Here is a 23131-nt window from a genome sequence, read left to right as displayed (position 1 = left end):
CGATTTGAGGAGTAAGAAATCTGTTTCGAAGGTTCAAGTTTTCAAGTTTTTAAGAATTCTGATTCTAAAAGTGTAAAAGGTCATGTTTCCAATCCCTTCGCGAGACAGCACTGATGATTTGGGCGCTACCGGCGGATGATGCTCGCTGGAAGCGGTGCCCCACGGATCCGCGGCCAACAGACCTACGGATCCCCGTAACAGTGCACCTAAACGGTGAAACGATTCTCAGGTTCAAGAATTTGCTCAAATTTGCTGAGAATGGCCCGAGAATGGCCCGAGAATCGGTTTGCTGTCAAAATAACAGGCAATGACAGATAGTTTGACAGGTAGCTCAGCTGAGCCTCAGGCTCGCTGTATTCTCAGACAGTTTCTACACACAGCCAAAATTTGGCGGCTAAAGTCAAAATTGTCGGCAAAAGTCAAAAGCTCCATATAAAAAAAATAATGGTGTGTGTAGGGACGCTTGAAAAGAAGAACTTCAGAAAAACTACAGAATCATCGCGAAATAACTTTAACACACCTGCAAACAGCTTTTTTAAAAATATAATATGCTTTAAGCTGATCGGCAGACACATAATGCTGCACTCCAGTGTACGCCGTACCGTAGATGTAAATTTGTCTCCATCTGCCATTATTTTTTCCAAAATGTTGGAAAAATGAAGTTCTCTTTTTTTGACTTTAGCCGCCAAATTTTGGCTGTGTGTAGAAACGGTCTCAGTTTCTACACGGGCGAAAGCATTCTCGGTTCGGATTTGTATGGATTTGACAGTGTCAATTCTCATTCTCTTCTCATTCTCGGCAATTCTCGCTCTCGTCTAGGTGCACTGTAAGTGATCGGTCACTCGCTCGTTTGTTGAAAACAATGAGTATGAATCATTTAAACGAGCAAAAGCGATACTATATCTGACAAAATCATTGAAAATTTCCGGATATCCTTCGTATCACCAAACGCTTTCTGCCGATTTGGTAAACATGTATTTGACAGCTCCTGAAGTCCAATATGGCGGCGAGTGAAGTGCTAAGCCGGCGATACATGAAGCGTAAACTCAAGCGTAAAGGCCGGAATACACGAAGCGTAAACTCTCGTATAAACTCAGAATGTAATGCCAAAAAGTTTACATTTGCCGTTTACACGGTGTAAATAGATTATAGGTCCACGGAGCATAAATCCTAGCGTAAACGCTGTTTGCAAGCGATTTGCCCCACTACATTTCCTGTTTGTGGTTTGCATTAATAGTGAGTGTTCATTACTAGCGTTTTTAATCTTTTTATTCGGAAAAAGTATTATATTTTTCTCACAAAAGTCGATAAAAGTTCAGTGTAATTCGGATTACGCGTCTCAACCCGGTCATGTAAACATGTTCAAGTGTAAATTAATTTTATATTTACGCTTGAGTTTACGCTTCATGTATCGCCGGCTTAAATATAAAATTAATTTACACTTGAACATGTTTACATGACCGGGTTGAGACGCGTAATCCGAATTACACTGAACTTTTATCGACTTTTGTGTGAAAAATAGAATCTTTTTTCCGAAGAAAAAGATTAAAAACGCTAGTAATGATCACTCACTATTAATGCAAACCACGAACAGGAAATGTAGTGGGGCAAATCGCTTGCAAACAGCGTTTACGCTAGGATTTATGCTCCGTGGACCTATAATCTTTTTTACACCGTGTAAACGGCAAATGTAAACTTTTTGGCATTACATTCTGAGTTTATACGAGAGTTTACGCTTCGTGTATTCCTGCCTCTATAGCCGGCGATACACGAAGCGTAAACTCTCGTATAAACTCAGGGTGTAATGCCAAAAAGATTATACTTATGTCAAAAAGATTATAGGCCCGCGGAGCGTAAATCCGCGCGTAAAAGCAAGCGTAAACTTAGCACCAACATGAAGCGTAGCGTTATGATGAATTGAATGTTCTACAATCGCTAATATACAGTAAAAACATCTTTAAATATAAAAAAAGATGTTCAAAAATCAACTTATCTCGTCGATTTATGTTTTTGGTGGCCAAAAACACATGTAATTGATGTAATAGCATAGTGTAATTGCAGGTGCACCAATGTAATTGCAGTTAACGTTTCGGTATAAACTTTTATGCGATTATGCCTGCCACACGAAGCGTAAACTTTTTGGCATTACATTCTGAGTTTATACGAGAGTTTACGCTTCGTGTATTCCTGCCTTAATGCAATTACATTCAATTACATGTGTTTTTAGCCGGGGATACATGAAGCGTAAACTATCGTATACACTCAGAATATATGCCAAAAAGTTTACGCTTCGTGTGGCAGGCATAATCGCATAAAAGTTTATACCGAAACGTCAACTGCAATTACATTCGTGCACCTGCAATTACACTATGCTATTACATCAATTACATGTGTTTTTGGCCACAAAAAATATGAATCGACGAAATAAGTTGATTTCTGAACATCTTTTTATATATTTTAAGATGTTGTTGCTGTATATTAGCGATTGAAGAACATTCAACTCGTTCGTTTGTTGAAAACAATGAGTATGAATCATTTAAACAAGCAAAAGCGATAATATACCTGATAAAACCATTGAAAATTTCCGGATTTCCTTCGTGTCACCAAACGCTTTCTGTCGATTTGGTAAACAAGTATTTGACAGCCAGTGATGCAGAGCAAAAACTGCTACCGCAAGTTACGCAAGCATCCAATGTGGCAAAGCTTTAAGCAAACAGGTGAAGCCAGCATATTGGATTTAATGTTTGACATTTTAGAGGGTATTATTCTGGTATAGTATCTGCTTCACCCGAGTCCCGTGGGGTCTAACATCGTGTGAGCAGGGCAATCCAGAAACGTTGGCTATCTCTTATTCAGGTGCCAAGAACACGGATTCGGCTTCCACCGTTGTGGATACAATACTTCAACACTATCAAAATATGATGATCTTTAAACAATGGAGATTGATCTAGTTGATAATCTTCAGCTTTAAAATACTTTAAGCATACAGCACTACGTTTAGACCGGCGCCAATTTGCAGGCTGCTTTTTTTTACCTAGAACAACTTACAAACCGCATCATGTTCTTTACAGATTTAAGGCAAGGTTTTGCATTCCAGGGAAATGTAATATTCGACAGGATAGAAAAGACAAAAAGGGCTTTGATAAGGTGGGAATTTAGCGGCAGCTAACATTCAATATATTTCATTAAATTATCAGCTTTATTGAAATAGTTGAAAAATCATCGCAGTTGATTTTCGATAGTTTAGAGCAGTTATAGTTCGTCTCTATTGTGCTTTCCTTTATATTCTTTATTTTCAATCGATACGAGAAGGCACCTTTCCTGGTCCACCAAGAAATCTTTGGCCTCCCAAGCCTGCGCTCCATCTTTGAACATGAAGATTGCTCGATTATCAGCAATCAGGTAGCGTTCCGCCTGTATATGGTTGTTCCACAAACTCGTCTGCCACAACTTAGTTATATCCTCGGTTTCCTGCTTTGTGGGGTTCCCATTCACAGAAACAAATGACATGAGAGTACGACCTTTTTTGGATAATTTCAAAATGTTCTCCGGATTAGCAGGATCTACGTTCGCCATGTCTATCGATGGAGGAGGTCTTAAATGTTCAGGTAATTCATCGGGTTCCAAAGGATCATCATCTTCCTGGTAACATAAAAGACATGATACATTGGCGAAGACATGATTGTTTGAAAAATATGCTACTGCTCATACGAACCTCCCACTGCTCAAGCAATCGTTCCATATCTGCATCATTGAAGTCACGAATATCTTTCTTGGCCCAACTGGGTTTTTCCTCCTCTTTAAACTTTTTGGACAACGATATACTGCATGCACAGATGCAAACTACTATTAACACTAATATCTTTTTCATTTTTAACTTTTCCAGCAATTCACCTTTGAGCCGCGGAACCGGAGAACAGCGCTTCTGCTGTAAACGTCAAACGCTATCAACTTTTCAAAACCCTAGAGGTCCAAAACCGATTAGAAAATTAAGGAAGTAAAAACCCAGCCAAACCCACTAGTAGCACCCCTAGGTGAGCGTCCGAAAAAATTGCCTTTTTAATGGTTAAATGTAACATTCCAACCCCACCCCCCTCGTAAATGTAGAAATCGACCCGGCGGACGTAAGTGGAGGGGCCTATTTCCGTTCTTCTACCGGTTTGCACAATCGGACGACGCCAATACTTGTCTTGATCCACCTTTTTCTTCGTAGAGCATCTTTGACGGTGATAAGAGTGGCAGAGTGGCACAATAACACGTTTTTCGAAAAAGTTCGTAAAGGTATAAGGCAATGTCGATTCTGAACGCGCTAATCGGGCCATCGATTCTGAACGCAGATCTTTCGCAGTTGCATGAAGAATCCCAAAAGCTGCTAAATAACGGTGCCGACTATTTACATTTGGATGTTATGGATGGAACATTCGTTCCAAATCTTACTTTTGGTCACCCAGTAGTAAAGTGCTTACGGAACAAGATCAAGGTATGTCTCTTTCCAGCAAGGTAATGTTTGGCTCATCTGTTTTCATTGTTATCATCACTGTTTAGGATGCTTTTTTTGAAACCCATATGATGGTGGAACGACCGCAACAGTGGGTCGAAGCGATGAGTGATGCGGGGGTACAACAGTACACATTCCATGTTGAACCTGTGCTGCACATGGTACAGGAAGTCTGTAGGAAAGTAAGGGAAGCAGGCATGAAAGTCGGACTGGCTATCAAACCGGGAACTGCTGTTGAAACGATCGAGAATTATATAGCGGATGCAGATATGGTACTAATAATGACCGTGGAACCTGGATTTGGCGGACAAATGTTCATGGCTGATATGTTGTCGAAGGTTCAGTCCCTGCGGAACAACTATCCATTATTGAATATAGAAGTTGATGGTGGTGTAAGTCTCACGACCATTGACTCTTGCGCTAAAGCCGGAGCAAACATGATTGTCTCTGGTACCGCAATTATACGTGCCGACGATCAAGCAGCGGTTATTCGAGATCTGCGAAACTCAGTACTACATCATCTCAGCAAAGAGTAGCGAAAAACATTAGCCACGCTGAAAACATTTTCATGTGGAAAGTGCCTCACGCGTGTGGTGCTGATATAATTGCAATAAAAACTGTTTTGGACATGTTTATTATTGATCCTGTTAATGAGAAATGTATGATGTCGTGAAAATATTCCAAAAGAAGTATTTTTCTATGATTTTTATTATATATTCAGTTTCTTATAAATTCCAGCCATTGGTTTACACACTTATATCATCATTAGTTTTACAATTATTTTTATTTACTGCTTCTAGCTCCAACATGTCTCACCAACTGTATCGTTTGCCTTGCTATACTTATTGGCTTATGCATGTTAATAACTTTCATGCATCTTTCCATATATTGGCATATGTACTCGTGCAAATTGTTCATTTGTGTGTCTGTGTCCGTAGTGCGCCTCAGCCGTACAATATTCGCCTTTCCCCATTTTTTTTATAGTCTATTGGTTTACTGATCTTCCGTCGACTTGCTTTTAAACCATCGTTCATTCAGTGCTCAGTGGTATATTCAAGGGCAGAATTTCAGTATTTAGTGGTATGTTTTTAGAAACGTAACATGACGTCTCTTCACACTTGTTCATTTTTTCGAAAAACTATCGCTAAACAGTGACTACGCAACGGATAGGCAAGCACTCCGTCGATTTAAAATTATTACCTTTCCAATAGATTAAATTATATCTTATTAGTAACTATCCCCTCGTTCTTTTATCAGGCATTGTCTAATCATTGCAATTTCCGAACAGCAATATTCGCTTTTCTGCATATTCTTGCCTTTCATTTCTGAATAATAGTTGTTCAATTTCACCACGTATTCTTTCTCCCGAAATCATATTTATAACAGATATAAATTGTTAAATTATTGATGATTTACATAAAAACGATTGTATGACTTTTTTGATGTTAAGTCTCAGGGTATTCGGTTTTCGGTTAAAACGATTAAAAAAAACCTTTCAACCCGAAAGTAGTTTGAAAACAAATCTTTTTGCAACAATCATCATTCAAGCATCTCCGATAATAATTGCTGCATTGTCTGTCATCAAGAAGCTTTAGCTTTAATGATTTGTTAAAACCGACAACGTTACGGCAGAAAATTATGGTTAAATACATTTATTAACGATACGTAAAATAAAGGAAATGACAAAATCTTCTACAGATACAAACAGCTGATGTTACTGCTTAAAGTTAGTACATCATTAAAATCGGATAGCTATGCTTAACACTTTTAAAAAATGAAAGAAAATTCATACACTTAAAAAACGACATAGCCAGAACAAAAAATAAGGCACTAATAAAGATCAAGAAGATGATTTCTTTCTCTGATGTGATTTTAGTACGAGCTTTTGCGTATTCGTCTCATGCTTATGATAAAAATAATAAATGCAACAAACTGCCTTTGTTTTTTGTATGTCTGTATTTTATATTCAAATAGGATCTACAAAACTAACATGAAGTACTATTGCATTCCCATGGACCCACAATTCATTGTTTACTGGTTGATAATCAATTGGGCGAATTGAATACCAAACAGTAATAAAGTGGTTCTCATAACTAAGATTAGCCATGATAATGTCCATTTAACTTCGATGTTCATCGTTTATCCTATTCGGTTATAGACAAAAAACCAGCCAGTTTGAACTGTTCAATTGAAAATGATGATGGTCCGTCGAGCCTTTAATCGCTTTTATTTTCACTCCCGAACGTTATACTTCCAACAATGAGGACTGTGGAAGATCTGATGGAAACACTATCGATTACTTTCACCAAAACGATACACCTGGGGAGTTTTTTTGTCGAGCTTTCACCTGTACCACATCTCCCGTTTTTATTGTGTTAAATCGTCACGCCTACCGCAATAATGCCTTCAAGTATATCATGCCTTATTGATGACGGAAAAATGTTTGAGGTTGACATTTTTACATTCTTTCAGAGGCTTTAAAAATACTAGGGCTCTCAGAAAAAAATTATGCTACATTTACTTGCCTTTAACTATATTATATTACTTTTGGGTTCTTTTGTTCATGTTTCGAGATATACGTAGGGATAGTCGCAAGCATTAATGCTCTTTTCTTCTTTGCACAATATGTGTTGTGCATATTTGATTTTCTTCTACTTATTATCTACCGTTGCGCACTCATGGCCTATATCTTTCGTTGGCATTGCACGTTTTGCTTTTTATTATTATCTTTTGAAATGAGATAGAAATTTATAATCCTACCGAAAGCCATCGTACACCGTGTACGCATTCTCAAAAATACCAAAATGAAATAAAACTACTGCCCACAAGCGCAATATCGCCGCCTAATAATTTTAATTCTAAGTATGAATTCTTTTCCAGATGTGATCTTTGTTTGCGCTTTGATACCCGAATTGTAAATTATTCAAAGTTAGATTAACGCTAAACCGGCTGACAAATTTAGGTACGGCTTTATTAATCAAATGAAAATGCTTCAAACGTTATGCATTAAAAAATCAACTCAGCGGTAATAGTACAGAACAATTATCAGTTTCTGCAAATCAAACATCAATATTTAACGAAATATTCTGAAGAATAATTAAACAAAAGAATAGCAAAGTCTTAGAACTCAAAAATCAGGCTGTTATTACCTAGTTACATGTTAGTCAATCACTCCAAAAAGGCATGTGTAAACGTTTATTGCACAATACTTAACGGTACGGATATGAGACTTTTTCTTAAGGAAGTGAATACCGGCCGTTGTCTTAGTGACGGTTGACTGATTAGCAATTTTGATAAATAATTATTTAAATTCAACCAAGCATGCTCGGAATGGAAATGTTCATTATATTGTTGTTGTTTTTTTTAACATATATAAGGACGGACGAGCCGTATGTTTAATTATATTGTTGTTATTGTTCGATAAAATGAATATACGCTCTTTTATATTGTTATTGTTCGATAAAATGAATATACGCTCTTTTATCCCTATATACGTTAAAAATAATATTTCAACACATTCTAAAGATAGCCTTATGTCGTGGTTTTGGATTTTAAGCCATACGCATGTGCGAAAACATGCTATCTTGATAATATGCTTACAGCGTCTAAGTTAGTCTCGATGATGATCAAATAAACGGTTTCGAAAACACGCATTAAACATAAATCTAGCAAACAAAAAGGTATAAAGGACTTCTAAACATTGATTTATTGGTGACATTGAACACAGTGAGGTACTCTTCGCTTATATTCCAAACCGATTTTTTTCACGTAAGTGCACGTAGCTTCGCCAACAATACATTTGGAATAGTTTCTACTAAATCAATATTCGCTCAAATTTTTTTTGCTCTTCAAATATATTTGCTGTTTACAGTTCTATTGACTATATTCGATGACGAAGCGTTTGGCTAAAATAAATTATAAAAGAATCGCTCATATAACGTGTCAAAAACATACACTCAAAGTGAAGAATAACTGTGATAACAGATATTGGCTAAACATACGGTTCGTCCGTCCTTATATATGTAAAAAAAAAAACAGATATTGGAAATTTAAATGACAGTGCACGAAAAATAAGTTCAATAATGGTTCATTATTGAACTCCACTCTATGGAAGCGAATATTTTTCATATCATCCAACATCAAAATGTTTCAAAAATTATGAAGCGAATTGAATAATTCCTTCGCATGAACGAAAATGATTGACAACTTATCATTGGTTTCCGGATGAGCCACTATTCTTTATTGAACAGTATGTGGACTTGCCAAAGCAAACCCACTCTAGGTCAGCGTGCGATGATTTCCTTCTTTTGCCTTGCCGAGTTGCAAAGTGGATGGAATTCTAAAGTTACCAACCTGCTGGTGTATTGCTCTTTCGAGATGTCTTACAGCGAAGATGGCAGTGCCGAAGCACTTATATCGCAAAAGCACAGGTCTAATGCGACTATATTTTCGGAGTGACGATGTTTGATTTTGCTGTGATGCTTTTATGTGCCTTCTCAAAGCTATTAAATTCTCATTATCAAAACACTATTTGATGTCATTTGCGACCATTTTTTTTTAGTTCAATAAAATATAAGAAACAGTTTTATAACGTTTTAAAAAATGGCTGTTCTTTGTTTTTTGTTCTTGGTTTATGATCGATCAAAAGACTCAGACCACTGCTGCAGCAAAGTGTGACTTGAACGTGCAGAGTAAATACACCTTTCCTAAAACACCCATGCCACACTTCACCGTGCAGCTTGTTTTCACAACACAAACAATACAGATGATAAGTTGCTTGAAAATGAACATTATACTGACGATTCTATTGTGTTTGTTCTTTTATTGTACTCGTTAGAATAAACAGGTTGTAATTTCTAACGGCAAGATTGATGCATCTATAGTTGGATGATATTAATACATATTTTAAATAATCCTTTGACACTTATAGCATACAAATACATCAACACATTACCGAATGCTTATAAATCATATAGGAAAAGAGGGAGATAAAGTACAGTGGTATGTATATTAATGAATACAACAGTGTGTGCATTCCCTTCTCTTTATTTTTTGCTATTCTATTCAGATTATCAAAATAAAATTATCTTAAAACGGTCGCAGTATTTGAATGAGAGTAAAAATAAAATAAGTTGTTTGTGTGATAAAAAAATGGTCAGTGTTCACAAATAATGCGTCGCAGAAATGGCATGCAGCGTATTCGAAATAGATGTGGGAAAATCGACTATTTTACAAGCTGTGTTGACATATATTTGATCAGATGCATCTTTTCGCGCGTTAATTTTGCAAACCCAAAAGAATACAACATGATACATACATAAAACAGGAACTGTGAATTAGCCACGTAACACAAGTCACTACAATTGGTTAACTTATTAAACCTCCCAACAGTATACTGACAATATATTCTGACAAGAAATTGCTACAATTTTCAACATATTTTTTTGTATTCTTATATACCAAAATAAGACTATTGTATCACTGAAACGAAAACAGCAATAGACATTCATAAAATAATAACTTGACGTAACATTTCAGTTTATATAGGAGTAACATCTTTCGAAAATTCCCGTCTAATTGCATTCGTTGACAACGAATGTAATGGCAATTTGGATTCGATAAGGATCTCGCCAAGTATGGCAGTAGTATTTATATTACAACAGAAGAAAAATAAGATTCTCTTCATTTAATATGCTTAAATCACTTAAGAGCTCACGCTTAATTGTCAAACACTACCACATCAGCAATGTAAAAGTAAACATATTAGAAATATAGACCAGATTTTACTCCGACAAATCGCATAATCACACAGTCCCAGGTTATACTATAAACGATATTTTTTGTTGATGCATATATTCGAGATTGACAGATCAATTACGAATAAAATATTATTTGTGAGAAGCCAACAATTATAATTTTTAGCCGCAAGATACTGTTTCTTATGTTGAATGTTGATGAGCTGATGACTGCTATCTCATGGAACAGGTGAGATACCTCATGAGAGGAGCTTGCCGATTTGTTGAAGATGTTATATGTGGTACGCATCATTGCGTTCTCTTCTGTCTGCATTGTGTATCATAAATGCTACGATGATAGTAGAATGGCACCGCAGATGGCATAATGCAGATAGTAACATAGATGTTAACCATACCATCTTCTTAAAATGCCAACTATTTGGATTATCGGTGACAATGATCTTGATAATAGCTATCATATAAACTCCATTCAAACAAGATTGTACTCCTTAAGGTTAGATTGCAGTATCGTATCCTTGACAGCGGCGAACACGAAGCGTATGTTTTCTGTGTCTGGTCGGTAAAAAGAGAACGAAAGAATAAAAATATTAGTCGTTGCACCTAGTTGCTATATCACTATAACTGAAGTCAGTGAATAAAAAATCCAAAATAAAAGACTCATCATTGTTATAGTTCAGCGTAATTATTTCTTTATTGCAATTGAAACAATGTATATTATTAAACAGCAGTACTAGGGCTAAACATGGCCTGTTTCAAGGGTCACCATGAAAGACCAATTCATTTTTAATTGCTTGTTTTTGCTCATTTGAACGAATCGAATTCATGTATATTAGTAGACAGTAGAAGGGCTAGACATGGTGTGTAACGTATTCATTAAAAAAAAGAGATAAAATTTGCCGATTTTTCATTGGCAAACCGTTGGCTATTGCACTGCTGAAACTAAACATGCAGCGTCAATTGTAATTACCCATGAGTCACGAGACAAAATTTGAAAGCTCTATCAGTCGAACTCTAATCGTGATGGCGAAAAAAGCGAAGCAACTTCGTTCCGAGGTTTGCGCATTTTGATGCACAACAAGATTATTGTGTGCCACTTTGTAAGTGTCGGATATGGCCGTATCAGTATCTGCAAGATCTTGGCCATTATCCAACAATAAAAGCGTTACAAAAAGGCATGGTTCTACTCGACCGACGACTCTGACCGACCAAAACCTCCAAAAGATGCTGATGACAGAGACCGAGGAAAAAGTGTCTACATCGCTACTTGCGATTGGCCGTGAGATCGGTGCAATGGTCCAAATAGTTAAAAAGTATCTGGAGTACTTGGGCATACACGCCAGGCAGCGGAAATCCCGGGCACTGATCTCAGAGCAGCAAGTAATGTCATAGCGACAGCGGTTGACCAAGATCGTCAAGTTAAATTTTTCGGCGCAGCGGGACGTGGCGGTGGCGAATGAACGCGATACCTATCTCATCTTAGATGACAAATTATTAAAAGGCACTTCAGATTTTACTTCCCGCACGAAGAAAGTGAGCTCTAAAGTTAATTCACTCACACAGCAAGTTCCTCAAGAAGGCCCTGCTATAGCTAACAATCAGTTGCTCTTCTTTAACTCCGAAATGGTCGTGATCGAGAAAATTTATTATACAAAGTGGCTGCAGTAGGTTGCGTCATTCATCGAGGAACACTAGTAGTACGAAGACCGGGGAATCTGACCAGAAACGATACTCGAAGCGATCGTTAAACGAAATGGAGCGGCTGGGTATCAATGTGATACCGAAGATTGCCAACCCGCTCAACGTCTCCCAGCTACGGCCCATTGAAAATTTTTGGGCTATCTTTAAACGTAGGATCTATTTCAACAATTTTATTGGAAAAACGGAGGAGAAATTGATTGAAAAGTCTCAGAAATAGTTGAACAATATGTGCACAAACATGTTTTCGACTGCCATGTCTAAGTTACCTCCTAACTTCCAGAATCCTGCTAGGAATGGCATAGAGTTTTTTTGTTACTGATAAACTCTTTTTCCACATATAATTTACAGAACTCAATTATCTGTCATAGTTTATTTTTTATCACCATTCAAATTTTGTCTCTTTTTTTAATGCAAACATTATAAAGGCTCATCATTAGAAACTGCCTCGTTATTTAATAACTAGTTTTGCTTACTTGAGTGTAACACTTAAAATCACTACATATTATAGGCAGCGAAATGAACAGTTCAATATCAAACTAGGCTAAATTGAATTCTTTGAGAGCAGTTTGCATAATCGTATCTTTAACTGCGCAGAAGACCAACTTGATATTCTCGGTATCTGTTTTTGAACAAGTAACGATAGATATAAAAAACGCAGCATTAAATCCAGAAAGCATTTCAAAAATAGAAAAATAAGCTTTTTGAGTAGGTAATTCATCAAATAATTTAACTAAAAAAGAGAAGCATTACACTGCAGGTCAAACTGATATACAACTTTACTAACTTAAGTGTAAGTAACCTAATAGTTGAATAATAAGATAAGTCCAGAAAGGAGCATGTGAAGATGAACACACTTACCTGTTGCACATGTGAAATGGGAGTAAATAATTTTTTCCGAGTCTGGATTTAAATCTACAAACATGCGGAGGATAAATTCTCTGGCGGCTATTGCATCTCTCTGAGGTCCTGTGATTATGAAAGCATAAACCGGTTCAATTAGCAATACCAAATCAATACATCCTAAATTGTTAGTTTTACAGGAAAAAATATTACACTACATTATCGGAATTATAAAACAAATTTATAGCCGACTCTCTCTGCTTCTTTGAGTGATAGCAATAACCATCGGTTATAGCAAATGGTCGTATTAACTTCAATTTTAACACATTTAATAGGCAAGCAGTTTTCTACTTTTATATGAAATTTATTCTATTAACCTGTTGCGCAAGTAAAATGCGAATAACACATTCTATCTGGATCAGGATTTTCACGCAAGTAAACTTTCAAAATGAATTCCCGCGCTTTAACATCGTCTTGCTTAGGTCCTTTGAGACGAAAGCATTTGTAAGAAGTTATTATGAATTGGTTAAAGAAGGGTTTCACAATATTGGTTGAGTATAGCTTACCATCGTACTCAGGAAAGTAATCCACCAAATGAGAATACATAATTTTTTCCTCCAGTAAATCTTTCTTGTTCAAAAACAGGATGACTGAAGAATGTTGAAACCAAGGGTACGTAATAATGGTCTTGAATAAAGCTTTAGATTCCTCCATTCGGTTCTGCATTAAAAGATGTGGAAGAAACAGTTATATATATATATTAATATAAATAGATGAATAGAAAGAAATATATGTCAATGTCAATGTCAATGGAGTTATTCCATAAGATACAATCTTACCTCATTCTCTGATTCAAAAAGAATTTGATCGTATTCGGAAAGAGCAACCAGGAAAATGATAGATGTAACATTTTCGAAACAATGGATCCATTTCCGTCTCTCAGATCTTTGCCCTCCGACGTCCACCATTCTGATGTGATTCCATTTGCATATACGTAGAAAAATAAAATTTCGATTAATTGAATATTATGATATCAGTTCAAATTGTACTGACAATGTTTTTAGAATAAATGAATGCATTGATGGATGGATAAATTTGCTGGGTTCATGATGAAAACAATAAGCAAAAGCATAATATGCTAGCACAAATAAAACTAAATGTATACTATATGTTAAATCTTGTGGGATTTTCGTGAAATATTCGTCTATGAAAAAATCCAAAGCCAGCAAGCAAAATTTTAATGACGCTGCAAATCGTTGAAGGTGGTTAGCACGTTATAAACAATTAATCCCATCCTATACGTACAAATAACGCTTCATACCGCTATAATTATATTTCTTACAAGCATGCGATGGCCATATATGGGGTTTCAAAACAATTATATACTTGATGCTTAATGCAATTATATACTTGATACTTTGATGAAAGTGAAAATGCGAGCCACTGCAAGGTCATTGACATTGGACATGGTTTTTACGGTGCCAATATCTTATCAATAAAAAATTCGCATTTTTTATTTCATTGAACGCGCTTCCTCTTTTTTAAAGCATTATATAAAGATCTATCTATAGCCCAGAAGATGGAAAAACCTACTATTAATGAAATGTACAATTTATGTTTATGTTGCTATATGAAATAAGACACAAAAAGCTGTAAAAAAAACAAAATTGTAACATATATAGAGAAACGTAAAGATATATAGAAGGCGAATAAAAATAGTAGTGTTAATTCTATAATTATTATAGAGTATTATTAAGAGTTTCTCGTATGCAATGTGTACTACGCGGATGATTTCTGAGAATAATTCTATTTGACTGTGCTATTCTAACGGTAAAAAGTGTTACACGGTAAAAAGTTCCCATGCCGTGTGAAAATCTCCATTGGTGTGTGTAAAGTGACAAGCGTTGATTGTTTATGAATGGAAACTTTTGGCCGTTTGTAGAGTCAATCTTACACAAAACGAAGTATATATATAAGATAACATCTCAAACATAACATAACTTTACCCATACCATCATAACATCCACCTTTACCTATAGCGAACACAATACTACAGCAGACAAGCATACAATTCGTGTAAAATTGTCACCTAAAATTACATACTTTCACTGCAGATACGTAACGAGCCACGTACAACGAAGCGCTTTTGGCAATATGTTGATGTCCAAGGACAAATAAAATCATACCTAAAAATGATGCTATCCAAATCGAATGGGTACTCTAAAATACCCGTTGTTGGTGCCCTAGCTCTCAGAATATCTTGTTCGGTTGGAAGAAAGTCTTCTTTTTCGATACGCTCCATATCGCTTAGATAACTAGATATAAATTGTATAACCAAGGAATTTCTATAATATTTAATTAAAAAACATAAATATTCATTTTAATAATAAAAAACACAGCCTGGACCGAAAAAGGCCTACTCTGCTTATACTAATAAAGGCCTATCTCGATATTTCATGTTTTTGTAAGGTAAATATTCTCCGAAAATTATTTGGGCTATATAAAGCAATGAACAAAGCTACTATTTTCCACAACTTGGATTATGACAAACATCCAAATCAATTACAATGTTTTAAAAAGAACACAGGCATTTAAAAGAATCATAGGATAAGTTGTATTATGTGCAGTTGAAAAAGAAGAAACAAACATGAGAAACAGTAATACCATACAAATTTATTAAAAGCACATTTTTAATAAAAGCTTCGTGAATGTACCATACTACAATCCCATAACAACATTAGAAAACATTGCTACGTAAATCAAACATGCAGTTGCCTCAGTCTCCGCTAGGCAGTCTGAGTAGAATGAAAACAGCGAACATATATAATAACCACACATGCATTAGATGGTCGACGTTTGTTGAAGACATAGACAGCCAAATTCTATTTAGTTACAATAATATGTTGACAAGAAATGTAGAAGCTATGTACGAAACGCCGTTCCTATAACTCTACCTAAACCGAATTTCTTCCAGATCGAAGGGATACTCGATTATTCCGGTCGTGGGTACACGCACTCTTAGAATGTCCTGCTCCGTTGGAAGATAGTTTGTTGCGGCAACACGATCGATCTCCATTAGGTAACTATGCGACGAAAGTAGATTACACAATTGGTGATCATTAAGGAAATGATAATCATAATTGTAGAATAGGGCCAATATCCCTTAATAGCAAAATTTTCGTGTTATGTCATGGTCAATTCACTTAATTACAGAACAGTAAATAAAAAGAGCAGAACATTCCCCTATAGAGAAGGCTACGTCGAGAAGCAAAATAAATTGCAAACGCAAATTCAATCAAATTTCGAAAAATAGAATATTCAACCTACTATTTAGCAGAATCTGTTAGTTGATATTCTCTCCTTCGGTCATAACATTCTTGAATGCCTGCGTCGGCCCATAAATCTTTGATGGCCTGAACGTATGGTGGTTCAAATGTGGTAACTGTTTCAAAATCTACACTTCTTATCAATTCAGCATGTTCCTGAAATGACAAAGAAAGATAATCTTGTAATATGAATAAGTTCTAATCAATTTAACTATAAATACAACAGAACGTTAACCGTAATCATCCAGAACACAACATTAATATAAAATAATTCACTTACGATGTTTGCTGGATCACTGTATAAAATTTTCAACAAATCCATTGCCCGTATCATCGACTGCATCGCCATGAAAATGTTTTGATAAACTAATTTGATAAAGCCGCGTTTATCCTCGTCGGAATATCCGCTACCGTGAATAATACGCATCTGTTTGATAAATGTTGATTTTCCAGATTCACCGGTACCTGTACACGAAAAAGAGTACCATTTGATATATCTTTCTTGTCAAACAAATAGATAAATATTTTTTTTGAAATTGCTAATTTCAATCAACATAACAAATTTTCACAATCAATTTTCACATTTACCGAACAAAATTAACGAAGGAGATAACAAGTATTGGTACTTTTTAGTTGGTTTTATGATACTTCAACAAATACGGATTGTTACGATTATTTGAAGCAATAACAAAATTAAATAATAATCTATTTCGAATGAACAGGGATGTAATTTACCGCATTTATTTGTAAGCAAAAAATTTAACACAAACTCATCTGGGCAGCAAAGAATTGATCATTGAAGGAGCTCATATCAGGGAAACTGTTTTGTGCGGTCCGTGGTGTTTGCACTTGTACTTGGTTAATGATGGATTGCATGTGTAATTATATTATATGTATGTTGTGCTTGGTGAATGCTGATTTAACTGCATTGACCCTAGTACTCGTAGATGTGAATGAATAAACATTTTCTTAATGTATTGCAGCCCGCTGAATGGCTGTTACTTTTTACTGCGCCCCTTGAGGATGAGTTTGAGACCCTTGATCATACCATTATGAAAAGGATATGTCATACTTAAACATATAATTAATTATATATATAATTTTCCTGTTTTTTACATACCAAGTAATAGTAATTTAAGTTCACGTCTCGCATCGCGCTTATCTCGTCGTAACTGGCGTTCAATCTCCTGATTGATTCGCTTTTGCTCCTTGGCTTCCTCAGACAAGCAACACTCCATTGTTGAATAGTAGGATAGTTGCCTATTGTTATGTACGCACAGTTCTGTTGAGGTGAAATTGACAAAGCATTGACGGTAAATACAAAGATGCCCGGTGATTTGATTTATACAAATCATCCACAATACCTGAATCTGCCGCGTATACGGATGCCAGTTAAGGATCAACGAACAAAACAATAAGAATTCTTCTTACTTTCAAAGACAAACGATTAACTGTATCTTCAGGTCGGATTTGGAAATTATGACTAAAATGTCCCCAACACAAACATCAATGCAGTATCAACAAGCTCTCTTGGGATGTTTTTGATAACGAGGAGTAATGCCGTTTTTCACTTTCACTCTTATGTTATTGTTCTGCACTTATTCCGGGCACTTTTGACGATATAAGATTTTCCTCCCTGCTCCAAACATGCTTTTAAACACTCCTCGACTACGCTAACTTAATTATCACAAATACGCAAGTCTCCACCTTAAATGTGACATGCTAGCTTTAAACACTTCAGAATGACACTAGAAGCATACAATCAACAATATCCGAGTTTAGTGCGAGAACTTTGGCTGTCTAGTTTCACGGCCAGCGTGAAGCACTTGATGGGTCCGATTGGATTACAGTAGAACAGCAAGAACTAGAATTTGTCCAGTATACTCTTAGATTAATGAAATTCCTTGCATTAGGTTGTCCATTGCTAGAATTTTTTTTCATCAAAAAAATTATATGAATAATGAATTCGAACAATGGAAAAAATTAAACTGTATAATCTGTAAATAATATATATTGTATATTAACAATTTTGAATTAAAAAGGTAAGTCATGGTATAGTAACCCCCGTATAATCAATAGAAAACCATGATCAAATTCATTTTTCCGAACAATAGATATTGATATTATTAGATAATTGATACAGATATTGATTGAAAAGCACAGATATTGATATTATTAGATAATTGATAATGAACAACCAAAATCCTGTTGGGAATAGATACATCACTTTACATTTACTGATCTGCTTATATCTACACTAACACACACACACACACACACACTTCATCATCATCATCAAATTGTTCTTCTATGTGAGTCTTTATAGGAATCATTAATAAATACTTATATTAAGTTCTCAATTAACATTATGAGAACAAACATGAACACAGTTATATTCACTAATTCTTATTCTCATATGCAACATTTAAAAAATATGATAAAATAGTTGAGTAGTTCCTGATACGATCAAATAGTTGAATGCAGAACAAAAAACACCTGGGCCTTAAAGAACTCAAGTCACAATGTACCTCACAACAGACAATCTGCAAAAGCTCTAGGTTAAAACTAAAAGCCCTAACGATCAGACCTGGACATTTATAGTCTCCTTTTCTCCAAAAACGAACAATCGATATGGCGTTGCAAAGGACTAGCATGTTGGATAAACAGTTTTCCCTGGTGTCTCGATGTTTCTTGCAGTGCTTGCATACGCTTCTCTTGAATAAAACTGCCCTTACTTCTGTGTAGCAGTAACACACTAAGAAAAATTAAACTACAACGGCAAAACACGGGAACATACAGCACATGCTTGGAAATTGCTGGGTCTTCCTATCAATACTATAAAGAATGTACCAATGTGGTTGATTTTGTGTCGTAAACGCGTGTCCTGCTTTCACTTTTTCCGGTGCTGTATTTAAACCATGTATCGTGTTGGACACCAGCCTGGCGGTTTATCTTTTATTACTTTTCTTCTTCTCTGTTCTGTAGCTAATTAAATTAGATATTTTTTTAGTCGTGTTTGCAATGCTTGCACGTGACTCGCTTCGTCACTCCCGATTGCAAATCATGACGGACCAGTATACGAATCCAATATTTACCACTAAAACGGCTAAAGTCACAATTCGTTGAATTGCGCTCGTAAACATAAAATAATTTCTTTACACAACGACCTAACGATTCATTTTCCTAACCCAACTGCTGATTCAGTTGAAATCTCCAACTTCACCACCTGATGATATCTGTATGAGAGTTGCAAAACAAGGTTGTCGTGGTGGCCCGGCCTCTGAAATAAAATATCGCATGTCACCAAATGACTGCTCCTATGAGCACAATTTTAAAAAATCTGTGAATGTTGGTTTCGTAGACGAGCTCCTCCTTTAGGTGCCTTAAAAAACCCACGGGTAAATCCGTCATTCGGTAGATAATCTGGCTCATATACGAGAGATTTTAACACAGTAGGCAATGCATGGCGTGCAATAGTTTGCAAAATTGAAATGTTAAAGCAGCCCTAAGCCGAAATGCCTTATTCGACGATACAGGTGCAGAAAGGTTTTGGGCTGCCACAGTAGATCCCTCCACCGTCCGCGATCGAGCGTCGTCGTCATCCAAGTATTTATCCCTGGCCTTCCACCTGCCTACACCCTCTGGCCATCCTAAGACTATTCTTATTCTGAGCATATTCTTAATAGCTTCGTTGAAATTACTAGCGATTTGGCAATTGCTCGATTGCTATCTTTTTCAAACGATCATTCCATTCAATCATCGATTTTGTGTCACATTGAGCTCATTGCATTTACTGCGATTACTTGCAAAAAGTGTTTTTTTATCGTAACACCTACAAGGATACAGCTTCGAATGATGCCTTCACTTAGGCATCGATAAAAGGCAGGAAGCGTCCAGGATATCATAATTCGTCCAACAGTTGATACAAAGTGAGTGTGACCTTTTGTTAGTTAATGTGCCGTTCGTTAAATAATGTTAAAAATGTTCTTTACACAAAAGAAACATGAATATATATGTAGTGAATGAATAATAGTGTAGTGCTATCCGGAAGGTTGCCAACCTGCGACGATGCACGGCATTTGGTAACGGACTGTCGAGGTTTATCGCTTCCTCTGTTACCTATCGATCAGGTACCTGGCGGATTGAGGGACGGACATATTTCCGGGCCTTCGATAATTTGTTACGTGCACGTTCAAACTACAACAGACTTTACTTGAGCGATTGTAAGTCAAATGATGGCAGGATGTAGGCTTTGTGAGTATAGTAAACTATTGCGTGTATAACGACCTCCGCCACTACGACTGTTACGAATCGTAGTACCCTTGCGTTCTAGAACATCTATTGGCACCTAAAGTAAAGGATTAAGAAGGATAATTTGGCTAAAACTAGCTAAAACTAAAGGGGGTGATTGTGGTGTTCGAGCTGGGGTCCGCCAGTTTCGAGCTGGTGTCCGCCAGTTTCGAGCAACCGGTCGGTACGCAGAGCTTTGGAGCTTTCGGGTGCTCGGTAAACCGTAAATAAATCCCCGATTTATTTTATCGGGCGAGGCAAATTTTCTTCGATTCACATGCCCCCTCCCGTTCTCACTAAATAGCCCGTCATTGCCAAAGATCCACTAGAAAGAATAGGCTTTTACACAGAACGTTTATGCTTCGGCTCACTTATAACTCGTTCCACTATTGATAGCAACACTGATTGATTCATTGGTCTTTTATCAGTTCTTATTCACTGGCTGGTTCCGCCGAAAATCAAAATAAGGTCTCAGTTGTATGCCAAAGTGAATGAAAAATTGTAACTACACTTAACGCAAACACCCAGTAATGTACCAGCACCATTTGACGCTGACTTTAGTAGCCGAAAGATTGCACTGCTGGCTCACTTGTCAAGCGAACTGCGGGGAAATATCTGCCTCGGCCGCAGCCTTTACACCCACGAGACTGTTGCGTTTCGTCTTTGATTGAATGTTTATTGAGCTAAAACCAATCACACTGCTTTAGGTCTGGCCGATTGTTCTTTTTTACACTCGCTCTCTGCACAACGATTCAGGCGACTGCATTTTGCAAACGTTTTTCTCCGCAACAACCTTAAATAAGTACTTGGACAAACTGAAACCGCACAAAAAAAATTTACGTGTTCATCACGATTGCAAGTGGGCCGGGCTGGGTTTAGGAAAACTGTAGGGACAAGTAACCCCACTCAGCCACTCTTTACTCATGTATCGTAAACAAGTATATACATATAAACATATATGTATATATAAATTATATATAATTATAGTATACATATACATGTACATATATATTATATATTTCTAAATATATACATTTTAATATAAAAAAATAATACTTGTTTGTTTGTATATAGCCGTAGTATACCTAGATCATATATACGTGCAGTGATACAACACTGTCAGCCGAGAAAACTGATGCTGATTCCTGTTTCTATCGCCCATAGGGCTGGCGCGAGCGTTCCTTGTTGCTCTATAGATTCAGAAACAAACCAGAACTGTGAAATTGTGCTTCTCTCGTTGAGACACTAACTTATTTCACATTCAGAGCAAAAATTTCCTTCTTTCCTTTGGAAAACTAACAACTTTTTCCTGTTCTGCTTGCTGCTTTTTCTGCGGCACTCACGCACACTCGCAAATTTCGCGTGGAACACACACAACCTTGCGCGCGTGTACGTACACGTTTCGCGGAAATTTGGTCTTCTGTGTAAAGGAACCAGGTGAAGTCATAGCACTTCGCTCGCCGCCATATTAGATTTTGGCTCTGCATCACTGACTGTCAAATACTTGTTTACCAAATCGACAGAGAGCGTTTGATGATACGAAGGAAATCCGGAAATTTTCAATGGTTTTATCAGGTATATCATCGCTTTTGCTTGTTTAAATGATTCATAAGCCGGCGATACATAAAGCGTAAACTCTAGCGTAAACCAAAGTGTCTATAGGAAACAGGTGAAGTCATACCGAACAAAATCGCTCGCGAAAATTAGAAAAATGAATGAAAAAAATTGACAGTCGTTGCCTATGTTTTGGTTGCGTTGGAGACGCTGTATTCGCTTTGAGAAGTAAGAAATCCGTAAAGAAAGTTAAAGTTTTTCCAGTTTTTCAGTGCTCTGATTGTTCTACTTTGGTGGTTTTAAGATGCCTTATAGGTTTTGCCTAGCTGTGTTTTGCAAACTCTTCCTTATCACTCTTCCTTTGGATGCGCCTTGCGATTGGCAGACGATCTGCCGAGCCAGCGTTCTTATATGATGAACAAAGCGCGCTGGAGCTGCCTTTATTCGGGCAGAAGAACCCACTCCTCCTTGCTGCTCCGTGTTCGGAACAAGCGAAGAGGTTTCACCTCCGCCGGACTCTGGTCGGACACGCGACAACACCCTCCTTTGGATGCACTGAGCATGTAGCGCTGATGTGATTGTCCATCACACTCCGATCGTCTCCGTCCTTTTGTCCTTTAACCAATAGTCTAAGCCGACAGTGACCGGCTATCGGTGGAAGCCGGATCCGGGCCTTTTCCACTCGTTTCAGAATCAGAGATAGCCGGCGTTTTCGGCCCCTACTGACACGTTGTTAGCCACAGCGGGGCTGCTCGTTTGTTCTAAAATTAGAAAATGTATCATTTAAACGAGCAAATGTAGATAATATACCTGATAAAACCATTGCTCTTTTTCGGATTCAAACGCACGCTGGTTTGGTGATGAACGTAAACAAGGCGTCGAATGTCAAAAAAAGAAAAAAAGCAAAAAAGAAAAAAAGTGCTAAGGCAGCAATACACGAAGCGTAAACTCTCGTATAAACTCAGAATGTAATGCCAAAATGTTTACGCTTCGTGTGGCAGGCATAATCGCATAAAAGTTTATACCGAAACGTCAAATGCAATTACATTCGGGCACCTGCAATTACACTATGCTATTACATCAATTACTTGTGTTTCTGGCCACAAAAAACATAAATCGACGAGATAAGTTGATTTTTGAACATCTTCTTTTATTTTCTAAGATGTTTT

General features: G+C 36.8%; 3 protein-coding genes across 22 annotated transcripts; 1 reads left to right on the top strand and 2 right to left on the bottom strand.

Annotated features, from left to right (window-relative positions):
- Positions 1-3228: 3228 nt before the first annotated feature.
- On the bottom strand, positions 3229-3938 carry LOC126575913 (LDLR chaperone boca). The gene is made up of 2 exons (XM_050236935.1): positions 3716-3938; positions 3229-3642 (listed from the first exon to the last, which is right to left on the bottom strand). The coding sequence occupies exons 1-2, from the start codon at positions 3869-3871 to the stop codon at positions 3253-3255; spliced, it is 546 nt and encodes a 181-aa protein (XP_050092892.1). The 5' UTR covers positions 3872-3938; the 3' UTR covers positions 3229-3252.
- Positions 3939-3976: 38 nt separating this feature from the next.
- On the top strand, positions 3977-5176 carry LOC126575908 (ribulose-phosphate 3-epimerase). 3 transcript variants are annotated; one of them, XM_050236928.1, is made up of 4 exons: positions 4025-4124; positions 4214-4271; positions 4338-4480; positions 4546-5176. In XM_050236928.1, exons 3-4 carry the CDS (start codon positions 4409-4411, stop codon positions 5032-5034), a joined length of 561 nt encoding a protein of 186 aa, XP_050092885.1. In that variant the 5' UTR covers positions 4025-4124; positions 4214-4271; positions 4338-4408; the 3' UTR covers positions 5035-5176. The 3 variants fall into 3 exon arrangements, with proteins under 3 accessions (XP_050092884.1, XP_050092885.1, XP_050092886.1); XM_050236927.1 differs by having other exon boundaries at positions 3977-4124; positions 4214-4480; XM_050236929.1 differs by lacking the exon at positions 4025-4124 and having other exon boundaries at positions 4200-4271.
- Positions 5177-8181: 3005 nt separating this feature from the next.
- LOC126575885 (guanine nucleotide-binding protein G(q) subunit alpha) lies at positions 8182-21750 on the bottom strand. Of its 18 annotated transcripts, none has more exons than XM_050236894.1 (11): positions 21619-21750; positions 17483-17866; positions 17239-17400; positions 16399-16583; positions 16120-16274; positions 14979-15107; positions 13632-13761; positions 13359-13512; positions 13170-13277; positions 12811-12918; positions 8182-10806 (listed from the first exon to the last, which is right to left on the bottom strand). In XM_050236894.1, the coding sequence occupies exons 3-11, from the start codon at positions 17354-17356 to the stop codon at positions 10724-10726; spliced, it is 1170 nt and encodes a 389-aa protein (XP_050092851.1). In that variant the 5' UTR covers positions 17357-17400; positions 17483-17866; positions 21619-21750; the 3' UTR covers positions 8182-10723. The 18 variants fall into 18 exon arrangements, with proteins under 18 accessions (XP_050092851.1, XP_050092852.1, XP_050092860.1 ...); XM_050236895.1 differs by having other exon boundaries at positions 21659-21736; XM_050236903.1 differs by lacking the exon at positions 13170-13277 and adding an exon at positions 15747-15875 and having other exon boundaries at positions 17483-18042; positions 21494-21702.
- Between the last annotated feature and the right edge of the window lie 1381 nt (positions 21751-23131).

Source organism: Anopheles aquasalis, chromosome 3 (assembly GCF_943734665.1).
Source record: "Anopheles aquasalis chromosome 3, idAnoAquaMG_Q_19, whole genome shotgun sequence".
Classification (NCBI taxonomy): Eukaryota; Metazoa; Arthropoda; class Insecta; order Diptera; family Culicidae; genus Anopheles; species Anopheles aquasalis.
Note: the sequence above shows the minus strand (reverse complement) of the source record. Positions and strands in the feature narration are given on the sequence as shown.